Here is a 20,091-nt window from a genome sequence, read left to right as displayed (position 1 = left end):
AAAGACCGTGGCTCCACAGGGTGAGCTGAGCTAATGAGGGCCTGGTTTGCCCTGGCCTGTGGCGTCACTGCTCAGGGGAAGCCAGGGCTCCAGGCAGGCACGCGGTAGACAGGCTGCTACCCAAGGAGGAGAGCATGCCAGTCAGGGGGCGGAGGCGACGCCAGAGGGAGGGAAAGGATGCTCTCTCTCAGGGGCCCTGGGCCCACAAGTCTAAACCCCATGAGGCCAGACAGTGAGAACACAGGCTGCTACCCGAGGAGGACAGCATGCCCGTCGGGGGCGGAGGCGACGCCAGAGGGAGGGAAAAGGATGCTCTCTCTCAGAGGCCCTGGGCCCACAAGTCTAGACAGTGTCTGGCCCACAAGGCCAGACAGTGAGAACCCTGAACCCCACACTTAGAATCCTCTGCGACACAGGCTTAACTGCTCCTGAAGCCTGTCCAGGTCTGTGACCACACAGACAAGCTGAGTGCTGGAAATGGAGACGATGGGCTTTGTTTCAGAAGGGCCACTTGCTTGGTCTTTGCAATTTCCTTGGGTGATAGATCTTTGCTGCCAGTTACCAAAGGCTTTTTAATATCCTTAGCACTTTCATTAGAGATGGGCCTGAGTAAAGGATTTCAGCAATAAAATATTTCCACCTGCAAGATACATGAGCATGTAACTCAACACAAAATGCCAGCTGTCGACAAAGTATTAAGTGAAAGTTAACTCAGGAAAGGAGACCACACCCTGCCTCTCCAGGTAGGTGTGAAAAACAGGAACAGGACAGACTGTGACCCTGTGTGCATTTCCCCTCCTTGACCTAAGTAACAGAAAGAAAGCAAGAGGTCCCGAAACTAAAGGAAAATTAAGATCCGGAACATCCTAGGCTTTAAAAAGTTAATTAACTGCTTAAGGTAAACAATTTACTATATTTATTTAATAAATTATTATCATAGGGTAAAAAATAAAAGTCTCAACCTCAGTTATGCTTCAAATAATACAAACAACCTAAGTGTCCTCTGCATAATGGACTGCTACAGGGGAAAGAAACCTAAGAGCAGAGCACTTGCATCGAGAAAAGAATGGAATATTCTAGGTGTAAGAATAATCACTGGCTGGCATCTTGCTGGGGATGATGAAGCAAGCCCAGGCCTCAAAGGATCATATCAAGTCCACGGTGTCCCAGGAACTGCACGATCTTCATGAACAGTTTCATAGGGCAGGGTGCTCTACTGAGACTCCTCTGAGGAGAGGGAGGCAAAGGAGGAAGAGGAGAGGAACTTGGATGGAGCACCATTATCTGCTGGGCACCTTCGTTATCAGTTTGCTGGGCAAGAAATCTCTTTACTCCTCACAACAAGCACATGTAGAAGTTGTGTTCCTATTTTACAGACGAAGAATCTGAGATTCAGCCAATTTCCCTAAGACCACATAATTAAAGAGCAGCAGCTCCAAGGTCTGACTTGAAGCCTGTGCTTTTTCCACTGAAACACTCTCCTCCAGTTGACAGAGTGCTTCCGTGTCCGTGGATGATGGCTTCTCCATGTCATCTTTCCTACACTTCCGCTCACGCTCTCTTATAATCATCACCTTGCACTGGCCGGGGTGTGTGTCTATCACTGAGCTGTCTGTGCAGCAGGCATCTCTGAGACCTGGAGTGGACCTGGTGGGGCTGGGTGCTCAGCACTGGACCACATGAATGCTCCTGTGGCTTTATGCACAAAAATTAATCAATCATTATAGGCATGTGAATACCTAATACATCCAAGCTGAAAAGGGTTTCTGAAACGAAGGGAAGGTTAACCAATTTTAAGACCTTCTAATCTCAGCCATTTGGTGTTTTTCAATTTCCAAATATTAAGGAAAAACTATGCATATTTTTATTATCTTCATTAAAACGACCATCTCTGTTTTATGGTGCCTCTGTATTGGAGGCACCATACAAAGATTCTGGTTTCCCTAAGGGAAAATGAGGTCAATGTGGTGCTTTTCAAAAAGACAAAGCAATGAATATGTGACAACTGATGCCCCTAAAGATCACATAAACAAGAGTGAAAAGGAAGTCCAGTGAAATGGATAGAAACTAGGGAAGTTGGACTATAGCCCTTGCATCAACCTCTCATGACCACATGGGCTTTAAAAATCTTGGCACGTTTAGTTTAACCTGTCTTTAATTCATTTCAGTCTTGATTAGGGATGAGCACCAGCCAGCCCTCACCTCCTTGACAAATTTGGAGTACCGCGCCAGAATCTGCAGCATCAGTCTCCACAGACGATGTGCCAGCAGCGGCAAGAACATCTTGTCAGACCAGCACCTCTGAAGGCTGCTCCACGTCCTATGAGAAGCCAAAAGGCAATACAAGCTCCCAGCTAGAGGTAAAAACGCACAGTTAAGGAGTCGCAGCGGAAGGGCTAACAGCTAAAATCTTCAACGGACAAGCCAAGAATGAAGCCAATGACATTCTGAAGAATCCTATGAGGTCAGCAAAGATTTAGGGAGGTGGAGTGGACAGCCAAGAGGCCTTTAAACGCTGTTTTCTAATTTTACATGACTCCTTCTCCCAGGTATTTGATGCATATTAAACATACATAACAATCAGAAATAATCAGTTAACAGGTACTTTATAATAAAGCAACAAATGCGAATTGGAATGGCAGTCACTTGCAAGGGTTTACTCTTTGGTTTTGAATTTGTCCTGTCTTCTCTTCCACTCCTGAATATGCTATTTAAATACAGGAAGTCAATTACACATGGCTACCTTTGCAAAGACAGCTGAAAATAAACTTTTGAGGCTAGAAGAGTGCAGTTTAGATGGAACTTGGCCACACAAAAGGGAGCACAGTGGAGTGGAGCTTTGTGGCTACAGGAACAGCCACCTAGGTGAGCAGGCACCAGGGACACCTAAAGCGTGATTAGATGCAAACACGTCTGGAAAGCGTAGGCTGACCCCAGCCACCCGCCCACTGTCCCAGGACTGGGCCAAGGGCTCTGGAGGCCTGAGGCAGCAGTCCGAGCTGAGAGTTATTCTCTGGAGGGAAGGGACATTCTGATCCTTGACCTCAGCTTGAGAGGGAAGTGGAGGGTAGCCACAAGGCTACAAGAAAAGGCTGTCACTTAAGCACAGCAGGGGTTATATGCCCTTGACACATTATATTCAGAAGCGAAAATGTGTTCTCCTTCCCGTTTTCTTAAAGCATTCTTTACATCGTCTCTATACAGCCGGAAGCTCTAGAAACCTTTTTTTAAAAAAGAACTTAAACTCTATCTTCAGGGTCTAACTTACTTCCCTGGTGGCTCTGATGGTAAATCATCTGCATGCAATGCAGGAGACCTGGGTTTGATCCCTGGGTCAGGAATGGCTACCCACTCCAGTAACTGCTTGGAGAATTTCATGGACAGAGGAGCCTGGTACACTACAATCCATGGGGTTGCAAAGAGTTGGACACGACTGAGCAAGTAACACTACTGGAAGACAGCAAAAGGTCAAAGTGCTCCCAGGGCGCTAAGGCCACCAAGAAGACTTGGTGAATGGAATTAACCCACTTAATGATAGCCTTTGTCACTCTGAGGATGTTACCTGGTGCATCTTCCAGGACATCTGTAAGTGCTGCTTCTAAGGATCCCGCTATTTCTCTAAATCTGAGAGAAAAACAAGAGCATAAACGGCTGTTTTCTCTGCTTCAGGTGCCTGTCCCACCCCCCCCCCCCCCCAGGCAATAGGACCATTCTCCTGCTTGCTTGTAGGGCCAGTGCCTCAGAGATGCCCCAGCAGCCCTGATGCCTGGCCTCCAGACTTTTTATCTTACTGAGCAGGAAATAAACTTATCTGAATTACTTGACCAGGAAGCCATTTCTGGCAAGTCCCACCACCTATAATCAGGTAATCACTTCAGGGCCGTAAGACTGGTTTTTCCAGTCCTCTTACCTCCACACTATCAGAAGAAGGCAAATGTCCCTCAAACTAAGAAATGGAGAAGCTATATTCTGTATCTTGGTTTGCAGCTTGAGACATACCACTGAAAGTAGGCAGTTAAACCAGAACAAGTCTCTGCCTGGCGCTCATCAGATGTCTGCTGCCTGTCTCTCGTGCTGCTGTTGGTAACTGCAGGCCCACCCTGAGGCTCAGGATCTGCTTTCCGGATGGGTTTTCTGTTTTCTCTGCTGGGCCATCTGTCATTTCATACCGTCTTCTCACAGCCTTCTGTTATAATACCTGATGTGGACACATTTTTATGACTGTGAAATGAAACTGTGTGTGTATTTATTTCCTTAATTAGCTGCCTATGTAGCCCCCTCCTTCCCACCTATATAACCCTTCCATGTTCATACTTTCTTTACCATACATTCTTTTGTCACCCACTAGTTCCCTTGCTACCAATAAATTCTGACACATACTTAACATCAGTTTACCTAATCCACAATCTTGGTTTTTTGGATAGTACTTATATGCTTTTTAAAAGCAGTTCAGAGACTGATCTTCAGGAAACTGGAGAGTAAACGCAGCAGCACTTCACAGAAAGAGCAGCAGCCCTGCCCTCAAAGGCACGAGTGGCTGAGAGCAGAGGACTCTGGCCCACCCTGCCTGCTGGAGCTGGCCGCTCCCCACAGCTTCCCTGTGCCACACACAGGAAAGAACTCAGCGACTGCCCCGTGAAGCCTGCGGAAGGCGAGTCTCTCCAAGCAGCAGGGAGAGGCCCAGAAGGAGGCAGAAGAGCAGTGGAGGAAGAGAAGGGAGCACTGGAGAACCGCAAAGAAGGCGGTGCTCTCGAGCACACTGCGGGGGAGAGGGCAGGGGCTGCCCTGCGGTGAAGAGAGCAGACCAGCTCCTGCACTCGCCTCAGACCCCGAATCCCACCGTTTGCCCACATCTGTTAACACACGAAAACACAGGAAGGAAGCTTCAGCACAGAAAAGGCCTGACACCAACACAGCATTGTTCAGAACGCGGAGAACCAGAAGCCACCTTCACAGCCCCAAGGAAGGGAAGGTTTCCGTAACATGCGGCACAGTTCCTACTGAAAGCAGCGTGAAGAGAGGTCAGCTGGAAGTTCTGCGGCCATCAGAGGAACAGGTATAACTCAGTGTAAGTAAGGACACAGGATAAAACTGTATGTATGCCACAACAATCTGAAAACCACACAAACGAGAAAGTGCAAGACACAAATGCAGCAGACCCGTAACATTAATGCCTTTTAAACAGACGTGCAGATGACGTGTGACCAGGTGTGAGATCCCTAAGACTAAAACTGTCTAAGTCGTGTGACCCAGTTGTCCCCTCTCCCTACCTTCCAGGAGCCCAGAACCCGCCCCTCAAGTAGCTTTGCTGGCCAGTAACTTCCAGGATTGAGGTGTTAGGTTGTACTACTTCTTAGAAAATAAACAAAGTGAGATGTTACTTTGGTGAAATTTGGAAAGTTACGCTGTAGTTTTCACATATATATGGGATGCCATTCTACTCTTGATAGAGGATTTGTAAGAAAGGCAACCCCAAATACAAACACTCCTAAACGCTTCCATTTGGGTATGGGGATGATCTGGAGACACACACCCCCTCCCCCACGCACGACTCTATTGACGCATGGACACAACTTGAGGAGGGTGGAGGGGAAGGAAGGCACATCAGTACCACACGGACTCCACGCTGTAAAGGAGCTACACCACGCTAAGCATGTGCTGAATGGAGCAGACAGAGAACACACATGTGACCATCCTGGGAGCATGCACCATTCTAGCAAGAGTTCAACTGAAAGACATACCACTGCCTGTAGCATTTAAGGCGCTAACACCCAGCTTCCCGGCAGCCGCTGATTTACTACCGTTTGAGATTGCTGGGGGCCCATGTGCATTTAATCTCTTTCTATGAAAACTAATGCCTAACCCTACTTCCCAAAACTCCTGGAAGAACAAATGACACAATAGGGTATGCTGACACAGCAGGGGACCAGAGACAGAAGGGGTGCCCGTGTGCTCACAGAATGGTGGTGGTGGGAGGGGTGCCTTTTTTCCTGAAGATGACGGGGATGTCGGCACAGAGCCAGACCCAGGACTATCTGATTGCTACCGAGAGTGCAATACTAGTACCGATATTCCTTCCTAGAAATTTGCTGAAACATCACCACCCTACTGGTGTTCAGGCTTACTTTAAATGACCCTGAAGTGAATCAGAGAGCAATACAGCTTTGACACCAGCCATGTCTGCAGAACATTCTGTTATCCCAGAGAATAAATAACCCAACCACTGACAAAAATTAACAGAATAGTGTTCTATAAAGTAGTACCTGAATTTCAAGTGGAAGAGCAAATGCACTGAGAACAGGTTACACACGTCATAACTCAAACGTAACTTTTAAAATTTCATCAATTTTAAATAAAACTATTCATAAAGAAAAGCAATTCCTTTGAATGCTTATGACTAAACTCTGGTGAAGATTAAAAATGTCTTTCATGGGACTGGCTGAGTTTCAGCATAGTTTAAGACTCAATTACCAGCTTTGAGAGAACCTATGAGGAGAAGAGAACAGGCTGAGGCCAGGCTGTGCTACCCTGCAGGGCCCAGAGCTCCAGAAGGCAGAAGGACTCGACAGTCCTTCTGGACACGACACTTACGCAAGATTCCCAAGTGTGGGGTCTGGGCTGTGGGGAAATGACTGGATAAGAGGCGTCTGGAGGCAGTAAACAGGAGTATGGGCTGTGATGGTTATTAGATATCTAAAGCAATCTAAGCCAAAACGTAGACTACAGGAGACACGGAAAGTTTAAATATTATTTCTCTACTGCACTCTTAAACTATAAAATGATGCTGCACCATTTTAAAATTTTCTCACAAACCAAAAGGGTTTCTTGCCCTGGCTACATCTTGATCATCAAGTAACGATTACGTCCCATGCAGTCCATGAGTATCTCAGACAAACAGATCCTTAATTTCTTACCTACATTATAATATAACCTTGAAAAATTAAAGCTCAGTATTGTATGTAAAAGAGCACCAAACTAACGGTCTGACAGCTTAGATTTCATCATCAAAAGATGATTATATACATTCTCAATCATGGCAAGTAATTACAAGTCAAGGGATTTAATGTATTTCCCTCTCTGTAATTATTCCTCAGACCTCCAGGGAAGGACTGCATCATAATTAAGGAAAGCATCCAGTGATTTATTTATTTATTTATTTTTTGCATCCAGCGATTTAAACAAAAAGCTTGCAAGTCTTTAAAAACCATTCTAACTAAAATGCTTGAGTTAACATCATTCTATGGAGGAACTTACTGTGATCTCACTCAAGAGAATCTGCAAAAATGGCTATATTAGCATCTCTTTTTCTAGGGGAACATACATTGTTAAGAATTTATCCTAAATTGCCCCCGAATTGTCTACAGGACCACTTACTGACCCTGGTGATATCATTATGCTATCTGGAAGGAAAGTGTCACCATTTTCCAGAACACTCACCAAGAATAACTACAATTCTTATAAATTGATGGATGGAATCAGCTACAAAGAATCTTTCAAGAAAGAATACTTTTCCTGATTCCCTCTGAGGATAAAAATGTTACAGGTGAGCAAAACTCAAAACTACAAAACTACAGGTGAAGGATAGGTCTGCTATTTGAAGCAAGTGATGAAAGAGGAAAATGGAGAGGAAGAGCTGCTAGGTGACCAGCTCTCTCTGTCTCTTCATGGTGAATGAAGGCATAGCACCTGGGAATGAAGCTGGGCCTGGTCTAGCTCCCTTGGAGTCCAGCGTTCTCAGCTTGCTAATGACAAGAAAGTAAAACTTAATCCTTTTGTCATACAGGCCAGAACTTTGGCAATCATGATACTTCTTGTGCATTTCTGCTCTAAATTGTTTCCCAAGGAATAATATGATGGTCTCCAAGAAGGGGCTGTGAGATGGAGTTCAGTCCATCTGAACTGGTGTTCAAATTCTATTTCAGAAGGGTGGAGGTGATGGGAATAAATTGCTGACCTTGGAGGGGAAGGCGGGGCGAGCGGAGGAGGGGAGGTGAGGGGGAAAAAAAAAAAATTGCTGACCTTATTTGAAAATAAATCGGCAAGTTCCACTTATTATTGACACTGTGATAGGCAGAATGTGCTCGTAATCTTTTTACACTGGCCTTTGATCCACACTGCCATTGAAACGTTCTTACAAAATCCATATTTATGGTATATTTCTTTTTTTTTTTTTTGGTATATTTCTAAAATAAGAACAAACAGGTGGAATTTTCATTTTAAGGAAACTAACCAGAATCGGGATCATACACTGAAAAATGGAAATCAAGATAAAGATCAACACACAGAATCACAGGTTTAAGATCTCATTAGGCCCTTACAGGATCTTCCTCTGAAGATCCGCACACTGAGTAATGCCCAAAGTGGTTCTATGACTTGCTCAAGGTCTTAGGTGGCAAGCCCATCAAGAGACCCAGGTATTCTAAGTCCAGTGGTCTTTAAGTGACAGCTCTCACTCATCTTCTAGGGCACCCCTAACTGTCCACTGGAACCACGAGAGATCACAGATTGAGTGGTATAATTTTCACTGCCTTTCAAGAAGAAGTATAAAATTTAAAGAAAGGGAAGAAAGGAGGGAAGAAAAGGAAAGCAATTACTCAAACCATGTGAGTAATTACATCATTTTTATAGATGGGACAGCATGAAGACTGACAAGGGGAATCTAGCAACACCACTAAGAGCAGCAGGTAACAGTTACTGAACATATATCATCTGGACACAGTGTTTACAATTCTATTATTTAATTAACCCAGAAAACTATACTACTAGGTTAACTGCTTTTATTATCATCTCCCATAGAGATGACACTTCCTCTTCTGCTCAGGCTCAGAGAGAACTGACTCAGAAACAAAGCAAGGAAAGAGAGGAACCAGAAGCCCAGACAGTCAGCAGTGAAACCTGCAGCTGCACGTCCTTTGGCAAGGGCTCTCAGTCCCCAGGCTCTGGGGAGGACACTGCAGGATTTCCCACGGACTTCTCACTGAAGGGAAGCTCTCTTCTGGGTCACCAAACCAATCGCCTAAATACGATGTCTGTGATTACATGGGAAGTGTGGTACAGTAAAGACTACTGTAGTGTTAAATTCCTTTCAGCTGGTTTTGAGCTGCTGCTGCTGCTGCTGCTAAGTTGTTTCAGGCGTGTCCAACTCTGTGCGACCCCACAGACGGCAGCCCAGCAGGCTCCCCCGTCCCTGGGATTCTCCAGGCGAGAACTGGAGTGGGTTGCCATTTCCTTTCCCAGTGCATGAAAGTGAAAAGTGAAAGCGAAGTCGCTCGGTCACATCCGACTCTTAGCTACACTTACTGAATTCCCTAAGTGTGGTCTAGATGTGGGGAGCTGAGAGAAAGAAAAGTATTCCTCATCCCTTCTGGGATAAAACTACACCCCTGCATATAATGGATGTTAAAGGAATGCAAAAATACTTCTCTCTTCTCAAAAGCAAGTCCCATTAACACTGAAAACTGAAAGCATTTCTTGCAAGAAATGTAACCACAACCATTAAGTACTGGTTTAGAATTCTAAAGTCAACATTTCATCAGAAAGCTTCATTTCTGAGATGGAGAATCTCCTGAGCCTAACATGATAAATATGATTCTCTAAAGAGGGATGTAAAGAGTCTAAATTGCTAATGCTTAAGACCATTACTTCATTCTGCTTATGGTATCTATTTTTAAAAGCCCTACTTTATTTATTTACAAAGATCTATTTTATAAAGTCACAAAACTCAGTGTCACACAACTTGTTGAAAATCATATTACTTAATTATATGGTTCAACATACTGTAACAAGGGCCAAGAGAACAGATAAGTGGTATTTCTGGGATAATAAAGTTCCAAATTTGGTGTCTTACCTGTTATGAAGTTATTCGGCCCAGGCTTACCACACTCAACTTGTGCCTCTCTACTGCTGCTGCTAAGTCACTTCAGTCGTGTCCGACTCTGTGCGACCCCATCCCTGGGATTCTCCAGGCAAGAACACTGGAGTGGGTTGCCATTTCCTTCTCCAATGCATAAAAGTGAAAAGTGAAAGTGAAGTCGCTCAGTCATGTCCGACTCTTCGCGACCCCATGGACTGCAGTCTACCAGGCTCCTCCATCCATGGGATTTTCCAGGCAAGAGCACTGGAGTGGGGTGCCACTGCCTTCTCCGTGTGCCTCTCTACACTTTATAAATTAGTAAGCAAAGCAACCAAGCACAATTAGAAAAAGAGGCAAATAGAGCTTCTAGAAATGAAAATAATGATAAATTTGAAACAGGTGAAAAGGAATTTAGACACAACTGAAGAAGGAATTCTTGAACTAGAAGAAAAGTCCCAAGAAATTACCCAGAATGTAGCACAAAGATGAAAAATAAAAAAAGTAAATTCAGGAAACATGAAAGATAAAGTGAGGATAATTAATTAAGAGTTCTAAAAGCAAATAATAAAGGAATGAGACAGAAGCACAATTGAGTTAATGAATAAAAATGATATAGAAATGATTTAAAAAACCACCAATCCTCATTCAGAAAACCCAACAAATCTTAAATTCAGCAAATAAAAAGAAGTCCGCACTAGATAGATCATAATGAAACAGCACACCAAAGTCACTGGGAAAATTTTAAAAGGAGCCAGGGGAAAAAGCCATGATAACTACCAAGCAACAGCAGCAACAACTACTTTCAAGTGACAAAGTTCAAAGTGCACAGAATTCTACTTCCAGCAAAACTACCTTTTAAACATAAAAGGTACAAAGTTATTTTCAAACAAGTATTGACTGAGGGTTTATCATAAAAAAGTGAAATTTATTATCAACAGAAATTCATAACAGATGAATTTTTGGAGGAAGGAAAATGATCTAAGAGAAAAGGTATAACATTCAAGAAGGAACAATAAGCAAAGGAAATGATAAACATGTGGAATATTTTTGAGAGGAGGAGGATGGCCATGTTAAAGCAATAAAAATAATGCCCAATTTGGGGGCATAAAAAAATCAAAATAGAAATAAGACCCTGGTAACGAACATATACTATGGAATGGCATGATTGGCATCTAAGATCCTTGTGCTGTGTGGGAGGCTGAAGGACACCAGTAACTTTAAATTCTGTTAAGTAAACACTAAGGTTACTTAACACACAAATAAACAGAGGGCAGAACTTCCAAATCAGTAGAGGGGTAAAAGAGAATAAATGAGAAAAACAAATTCCTGAAAGTGCACAATACAAAGAAGGGGAAAGGAAAAAAAAAAAAAAAAAAAACAGACGAGAGAAAGGAAAAGAAGGAAGAAAAATGGGACAAATAGGAAGAACTAAAAAAACTGTAAATATATCAATCACTATGATCACTGTAAATTAGTAAATTACCTAATTATAAGACAAAGATTGTCATATTGAATAAAAAAATAAAAAAACAAAAATCAAAATCCAGAGCAGGAAGAGGAGGAGAGGCACTAAGAGGCTGAGCAACAGGGTGCTGAGCAGGAGAGTGAGGTGCAGACTCAGGCCATTTGGCCTAGAGTCTTCATTCCTCTCCAGGACACTACATAACATCTTTAAAAGACGGAAAATGAACATATGGGTTTACTTTTGATATATCAACCACGAAGTCCTTTAAATAAAAAATATGATTAAAAAAAAAAAAAAAAGAAATATCAAGGCCTCCTAATCTTTCAAATTATATAGGACATTTTTATACCACATTAATAATTATAATATTAGTTATATAATATATACTACAATCCAATTACTACTTTTTGTTTTCCTTCAAAGGGATATAGCAGAGATCTACAAACTTAATTTTTCATTGAGAACAACTGTAAAGAGATTTGTTTTCAGTGGTCCTTAAGATCTTTTTTAAAACTTAGATAAAAAACATCCATATCTAGTCATAATTGCTTCTCGACTGAATTCTACCTTACATTCTAAAAAATATTCTTAGTCCCCAAAGTATCACAGACTATGACTTGAATAAAATAATGTGTGTATTTTTAAGGTAAATGCTGGCTCTGCAACTCAGATTATGATTTTCAATAAACCACAGAACCAAGACTGTGCAAAAAAGACATGACTATCTCAGGTTAACAACTGCAAGAATCAAGACAACAGAGGGAAAGGCACCTGGTGAAATCCATCAGGATTCCCAGGATTAAAAAGCAAGGGTAATTTTTCTTCTAATCCTTGTACTATTTCTGGCCAGAGAGAATTCACCAAAAAATCATAGCCAGAAACAGTATTGCCCTTTTCACTGTAAGATAAGAGAAAAATTTCAGTCAAATACACCAGAAACATCTACTTACAAAAAGCAAAATTCCATTGTGATGTTTTATTAAAATAAAAGTTCCTTAGCCTAAAATTTACTTCAACCTTTTAAAAACAACTATGTTTGTCAATTATTCTGTTTTTAGGCCCAAATTTCTATTTCACTCCTTGATCTCATTCTCACCTAGAACCTGACACATCCTCTGTGTCCTGACTCCTACAATTATCACATAGCAGACAGCTGGGGTCAAGGATAATGGTAAACTATGCCAACTTGCTGTGGCAGTTGTCTCCCCTAAAATGGGCTACCATGTTTATACACTATCTTGAAAAAACAGCAATCTAATACCACAAGAAAAACAATCTTTGTATTCAACCTTAACACCACTCAACTCTAAAACACTGTAAATCACACTGATTTACCAATTACTAACAGCTTTGTGACTCAGCTATCTCTGATTACCTTCAGGTCTAATGTTCTATGACTATTTCATGTAAAATCTGGGTTACAAATCTTAATACAAAAAAACTGATAACATTCATGGTTTTCATATGCACATGCTTTATTTTGCATTGTAAGCAAAAAGCCCAAATTCTGCGTTTCTAATTCACACACTTAGGTGAGAGAGAACACTAAGATAAAATCAAGCTCTCAGGAGCCACAGAGCCTGAGTTCAAATCTCGGGTCATTTAACCTCTCTGTGTTTTGGTTTCCTCATCTTTAAAATCATAGGGTCATTCATTATATGGAATAAGATTTGTAAAGCATTTAGGATGGTGTATGGTTTGTAAAGCATTTAGCACTTACTAACATATAGTGCTATGTTAATAGTGTTAAATACACAGTACATAAATAAAAGAGGTGGGTTCCTTACGTTTCTCTCTACTTAAAAGTCTGTAAATATCTTTAGGCAACAGCATCTCACTGACCTACCCACTTTGCTGCATTGTTAACATGCTCTATATTAAGGTAATTTTCTTTATATTCGATGAGGGAAAGGAGACGCCTATGTCCCACATACCCAATTCCATGTATCATATCATATACTTTTAATCCCAGTAGGAACTAGCTCTAATAAGGTATAGGAAGACAGAACAAAATTGAAAATTTTAGAATACAAATGCACACAATATGAGCAAATGAATGACAAGATCACCTCATTTCCAAACTAAATACACAATTAAAGCCTCAAAAGGAAAATTTAACTCTGCAAGATCAACAATTAGAAAAGCTAATTTACGTCCTCTGGAAAATAACTACTGAACATCACTGCTGTTGCCGGGTATACAGAGCACCCAACGGCAGATGCTGAGCAAGGGAGAGTCCAGGGCAACAAGATGATGCAGCGTGAAGCAAAGGCAGATGACCTACCAAGGTACAGTCTAGATACTCAAATTTCTGAGCTTTCTACATGAGTTCTGCCACCCTGAAAACTGTGGAAAAGAACAAACATGTGAGGCATGAAACTTGACATTTCAGGACCAAGACTAGGCTTGTCAAATCTAAAGATTGGTTGTTTCATTACTGTGGCCTCTTTAATTTCACATGATGACTTCTATTAAATTCTTACCCCAAATCCAAATCCAACTAAATTTTTATGATTATTACACAAAAGGGGCAAAACAAAGCTTCATCTGAAATCATCTAGTGGAAACAGAGAGGGTACTTACTTCCCAGTCAATCAGCACATTTATTCCCCAGGTTTCTCTTTTCAAAGAAAAAAATTTCAAGACTAAAAATAATTTTTACTCCATGAACAAAGAGACTTGATTTGCCTTTCTAATGCTGCAAATTGACTGAGTCTTTCATTTCACAAACATTGGACAGTTGCTGTCTTAACACACTGTGCCAAGGGTGGGGAGTATGGGTTGTGCAGGATGGGAGCAAGCTGTTAAGATGGAAATTAGTCCTCAATAGAAGTGAAAGCAACATGCAATCGCCTACAGAGAACAGGATGAAAGCTAGACTTCAGGATGAAAGGTGGTCTCTTGAAGGAAGTGGCATCTGCGTTGGGGCTTCACACAGAATGACAGATCAACAAAAAGAAAGGGAAAGGCAGAGGACTCTGAGGAAAAATACAGACCCACCAAATGTGTGCCTGGGACCAGCGGAGCAAGGGAAGCCCACAGAGTGCCACACACAAGGACCACTGAGGCCGGAGTGCGCAGGGCCTCGTAGGCCGCATCAAGATGTCTAGACTTTCCTCCATACGCAACAAGAAGCCACTAAAGACTTAGGAAGAAGGCAGTGCCTAAATATCAAATCGTGGGTCAGTGTGACAGCCGAAGGGCAGAGGGGACGGGTGAGAAGGGAGAGGGTGGAGGCAGAGGGAGAGAGAGGAGGTGGGCAGATCCTGTTATTCTGGATAAGACTATGACGAAGGCCCGGATCAGGCCAGTGGTGATGGTGAAAGGCAGCTGGGTATTTATAAAACAAAGCGAAAAGTATGGAAATCAGGCAAGAGGAGGGAAAACTTAAGATGACTTTAACCACAATTAATATAAAACTTGTTGAATTACACTGAATCCATAGTTATAAACAGATTACATGTAACATTAGAATAATGGAAGGAAACCAACTTTTATTTCACAAGTAATTGAGGAAAAAGTACACAAAAGGGGAAAATATGGGTTGTGAATTCACAAAGATGTACCCTTTACCTCTGCCCTACTCATTACAGTTTCCTTCTGAGGCGATGACCCACACCCACCTCATAGTGCCATGCTAACAATTCACCGGGGGAGCGCACATGAACCCGACCCAAACAAGGCAGCAATAACCAGCAGGCGCAAGTTCTAAGTACAGCTGCTTAAACTACCTTGAGATGGCTCCTCCTGTGACCTCTTGAAGAAGGTGGCAGTGATGGGGAACGAACTCCAAGAGTTTATCATACATGAACTGGAGATCACTCAGATGACTATCAACAATCTGCTCTAGAATCACCTATTAAACAAATAGCATTTTTTAAAAAGCATCTAAAAGAGAGGTATGAATTACACACTACAGGAAAAATAGAGAAAACCTCAAAAGTATGCTTCCTCATGCCCCCTCCTCCCCAGCTAACATGTTTTCCAACAGTAACAGCTATACTCAGAACTAGATTCAGGATTTGGAAGCACAGCTCTGACCCAGGGGAGACACAGGCTGGGTGACAGAGACTGGCCTGAAGCTGGAAAGCCAAGCACATTTGTCTCCTCCCCTCCCGAGACTGAAAACAAAATAAAATGACAATTTCCCATAACAACAGACCCTCCCTGTACTGATCTCGGCCTTTTCTTCTACCATAATTTAGATCAGGGGAAGGCGTGAGACAGAGAAAGATGGAAATATATATTTTATTTTACTTTATTATTTTATCTTTTGTGTTAAGGTTGACAGTCAAGAGGTTAATGACAAGATATGCATACGAATTTAAAAAAAATGAAAATGTGGCCTTGGTTTATTTAATATGCCACTGAAACATCAAATGTTTCTCTTAGGTTCAGTTCAATGAAAAACAAAGGCATAAGCTAGTAATGATTTTCACTCACTGAGACAGAAATAATGTAGGTAATTTGTCTTTTTCATTCTTATCAAGTTAGGTAAGAAATAGAACAGGATAGGAAGAGAGGAAACTGACAGATCATTTACTTTTAGTAACTCTAATAAAAGCTGAAAGGATTACTGAAGTTAATCCTTACATTTCATTTTTATCAATGGGATTCCATTTCCCCCATTTATAAATGGGAGGCTTTCATCCCAAAGTCATGGTGAACAGGGCTTTGTACTTACTGGACAGAAAGAGCATCCACACTGACAGAGGACTGAAGAGTCTGCAAACACTGAGGATGGGCTTGTGACTCTTATCAGTTTGAACCAGATGAAGCTGCCACTTTTGTGTGTCAGAAAACGTTGAGTATTGGCAACTTCGTATGGTACAGTCTACATCCTGGCTGCTCAAAGGCAGAATGTGCATACTTTCCAAAGTTTAACTGCATCCTTGGAGATGAAGGACACTGGACAGTCAAGTTTTGGACTCAGGGTATTATGCTGCTAATTTGCCTATGAAAGTCCTGCGTCAGTGACTATTTCCTCCCTCCCACCTTCCTGGCTAAGAGATTCCTCAGTATTCAAGACTTAGGCCACATCTCTGTGAAGACAACCTTCAGCACAGACTTTCCATGGCCAGGGTTTCAGCAGGCTCCCTTACTAGGAACTTACACTGTGGTTTTGGTATCTGCTTACTTGTTTCATTTTACACACTAGACCAGTAGTTAAAAATTCATTTTAAGAATTTAGTGGCAAATAATTCAGATACCATAAAACTAACCTAAAAACGTTTTGATACATTCCTTCTCCCTAGGCAAGACCCTACTCCCACTAAATTAACATGATCCCTGGGCATCACTAAAAAACACTTGAGAAGGTGCCTGACTCCTGCATGCTGGTTGTAACCACCAGGGACCAACCTTTTCTTACAACTGATGGTACTACAGTAACTGAGAATCTTTAGAGAAAGGCCTCTAAACTACCCCTTACACCCAGTAAAGCATCCAAGACAGAGCAGATGCTCTATATGAACATCTGCTGAATGAAGGCCTTATTCAACAGTACACAAACCTCATCTATGTATGGTTTCACGAGGACCTGACCAACTAATGCCTCTGCATCCCATGTCTTGTCAATTGTGGCCTAAGTCCGTAAGCAGGGCCGAATAATATGGACACTGGAAGTCTGAAGACCTTCTAATAGGAGGCCTTCCAGCGACTGTTGTAACATGGCTTTAATACCAGCTATACGCTGCAAGAAAGACAGGTTAAAAAGCTCCAGTTGTAGTCATTTCTAAAGATCCAAACACACACATTACAAATTTCTTATTCCAACAGAAGACATGTAAAATTAAATATTAACATTTTCTGGAGAGGAACAATGAATCTCTCCTCCTCCTCACATCTCTTTGTAAGTTAATCTTTGCTGTATCAAAGGAGGATTTAGATATCACTTCAGAATGAGGTTCTTTTAAGCTACAGAGTAAATCTGACAAACATCATGATTCTAAAGTCCAGTCAAGAGTTTTGGATAAATTAATTCTGACTAAATCATATAGTGTGTCAAGTTACACGAAATTTAGAATTAATTTTACCCTTATAAGTCAGAGGATATGCCTGTGTCTTTACACAAAATCTATAATGTGCGACACTTAGGAGGCAGGGGCCTAAAAAACAAAAAATGAAAGAGAAAATTCAAAGCTAGTTTCAAAATCCTGCAGATCAAAAACTGTCAGAACAATATAGGCATACCTTGGCAATACTGCAGGTGTAGTTCCAGGCCACCACAGTAAATTGACTACTATCACAATTAAGTCAGGTATGGGGGTTTCTTGGATTCTCAGCAGATATAAAGGGTCTGTTTATACTGTACTGCATACAGTATGTTGAGTTTGCAAAAGCATTATGTGTAAGAAAAACAAGATACAGACCTTAACTACTTTAATTAAAAATGCTTTATTGCTAAAAAATGCAACCATCATGTGAACCATCAGTAAGCTATCATCATTTTGCTGGTGGAGGTTTGAAATACTGTGAAGACTACCAGAATGAGATACAGAGATTACAGGACTTGAAGTGAGCAGGTGCTGTTAAAAGGGTACTAGCATGGTGACAGACCTGCCTGACGCAGAGCTGCAATAAACCTTCAATTAAAAAAAAGTGCAGGATCTGTGAAACACAATAAATCTAAGGGCAATAAAACAAGGTCTGCCTGTACCAGGTAAAATCAAAATTATTTAGCAAATTCCTAAATACTAAAGTGTCAAAAATCTAGAACAACAGTTCCTGGTCTTATTTTGTCCAAAACAGGCAAGGCTTTGCTTTGAACAGCATGACACTGTAACTGATTAAATTCTGTGGCAATTCTCTCCAAAATTTCAGTCAAAAGTGGGCTAGTGGAGACAATTAAAAAGAGTTAATTTCTAAAGGTTTTTAATTTCCAAGAATATATCACATGATTGGCAATCCTGATGCTTTCATTGTGCTTTTCCATAGCCCCCTTGTTATAAGGTAGAAGCTATGGCATCCTTTGTGCCATGAGCTTTTACAGCATATTCTGCTGCTGCTGCTGCTGCTAAGTCGCTTTAGTCGTGTCCGACTCTATGCGACCCCATAGACGGCAGCCCATCAGGCTCCGCTGTCCCTGGGATTCTCCAGGCAGGAACCCTAGAGTGGGTTGCCATTTCCTTCTCCAATGCATGAAAGTGAAAAGTGAAAGTGAAGTCGCTCAGTTGTGCTGACTCTTTGCGACTCCATGGACTGCAGCCTACCAGGCTCCTCCATTCATGGGATTTTCCAGGCAAGAGTACTGGAGTGGGGTGCCATTTCCTTCTCTGGTACAACATGTTCTAGGACAGTGGAAAACTAGAAAAGTTAAGTATAAGCCCCTGACACTGCCAGGCCCCGACCACAGGGGCCAGCAGAGAAGCAAGAGCTGGCCCAGGCCAGTGTGGGTGTTTACATCTCCTCCCCCAGTCTCTCCCACTCAGGGCCTTCTTCATTGTTAACTTCCTTTCCCTCTCTCTAGCTCTACCTGGTTATTTACATTACACTGCCCTGGTTTCCCCTCCTCTACAACTCAAAGTTGCTGATCTGAATTTTTAAAAAGTCCTCGAAGGTGATTCTGAGCAAAAACAGCATAATATCTATTAATTAAAGATGGAATATCACAAAGGAACAGTATTATAGAAAAAGACATTGTGATGCATCTCTATCAAAGGAAGAGGAGGGATGGTCAAAAACGGAAAGAAAACAGGAAGGCAGGTATGGTGGATGTCGACTGAGGATAAGCTGGCAGGAGCTGCCAAGGCAGCTGAGGGCAAGAGACTTGGAACCGTTTGAGACAAACAGCTCCCCTGGATGGGTCAGAAGGGATGACTCATCAAATGGGGTCACAAACAGTCAAACGTGACTGAGCAACTCAACTGAACTGAGGGCCTATACATGCCAGGTATGGGCTGACGGCACCTCAGTGTCAGACAACTCTGCCAGAGGAGTTCCCGTTAGCTTCCCCTGTCACTGACACCAGGAGCTGAGTTCCATGGCTCAGGCTGCAGAGTGGAATATACAGCACAAATCTGTCCATGGCACCACGGTGCTTCCCATGGTGCTGGTATGAGCTACTCATTTTCTGAGTCACTCACCTATCTGGCTGATTTAAAATTCAGACTAGAAAGATAAGAAGAAGACAGCTGCAGTATGTAACAAAGAAAATGGTCATCTTTTTCTAATTTCACAAGTTTTTTTTTTTTTTTTCCTTGTTGACAATGTTAACTAAATGTGCCTATCCTGTTTCTTAATCATGTAATGGTACGGTAAGATACATAAGTGGCAATACTCTGGCCATTACTCTGGTGGTCTAAATGAATTTAGGAAAGATGAAAGCTATTTCATATCTTGAAGATCAACAAAATTTTGCCAGTGGTTCTCTAAGGCAATTCCAAAGACTAAAATTCTTCCAATAAAAGCACACTCCTCTGATTCCCTGTGAAGTGATGTACTGGAACTGTGGCCCATAACCATAAAGCCTTTATAAGGATGTATTATAAACTTTACCATCTCACACCCTCCACTTTCCACAAGCTACACTCAAAAACACTGAACCATAGACTTGGCCTTTCTTCTTTTTCAGAGATGAATTTTAACTAAAAAATAAAAATAAAAAATTTAGGCTAGATGTGAAGTAATAATTTATGTAATATTTAGTAAAGAAAATACTTACCTGCTTGCTTCTAGTGCAGATATTTCTTTACAATGTTGAGAACTTAAGATTTTTTCAATTTTGTCAACTGATGGAATAACCTATATAAGCTGCAACACACATATCTATAAA

At 41.8% G+C, this 20,091-nt stretch overlaps 1 protein-coding gene across 8 annotated transcripts in view; it reads right to left on the bottom strand.

Annotated features, from left to right (window-relative positions):
• Nucleotides 1-29: 29 nt before the first annotated feature.
• LOC133042393 (conserved oligomeric Golgi complex subunit 2-like) overlaps nucleotides 30-20,091 on the bottom strand; it is a 36,424-nt gene continuing 16,362 nt past the window's right edge. The window contains exons 4-7 of one of the 8 annotated variants that reach the window (XR_009689487.1): nucleotides 15,050-20,084; nucleotides 4,000-4,198; nucleotides 2,203-3,624; nucleotides 30-1,695 (exon numbers count right to left, since the gene is read on the bottom strand). Coding sequence is in view for 1 of the 8 variants with exons in the window: in XM_061122892.1 (XP_060978875.1) it covers nucleotides 20,061-20,084 (24 nt within the window). In the remaining 7 variants the exon portion in view is untranslated. Of the gene's footprint in view, nucleotides 3,625-3,999; nucleotides 4,199-12,792; nucleotides 20,085-20,091 lie in introns of those variants that run through there. The other 7 variants (XR_009689485.1, XR_009689486.1, XR_009689489.1 and 4 more) reach the window with 7 other exon arrangements.

Source organism: Dama dama, chromosome 21 (genome assembly GCF_033118175.1).
Source record: "Dama dama isolate Ldn47 chromosome 21, ASM3311817v1, whole genome shotgun sequence".
Lineage (NCBI taxonomy): Eukaryota > Metazoa > Chordata > Mammalia > Artiodactyla > Cervidae > Dama > Dama dama.
This window is presented reverse-complemented; position numbering and strand designations above follow the sequence as displayed.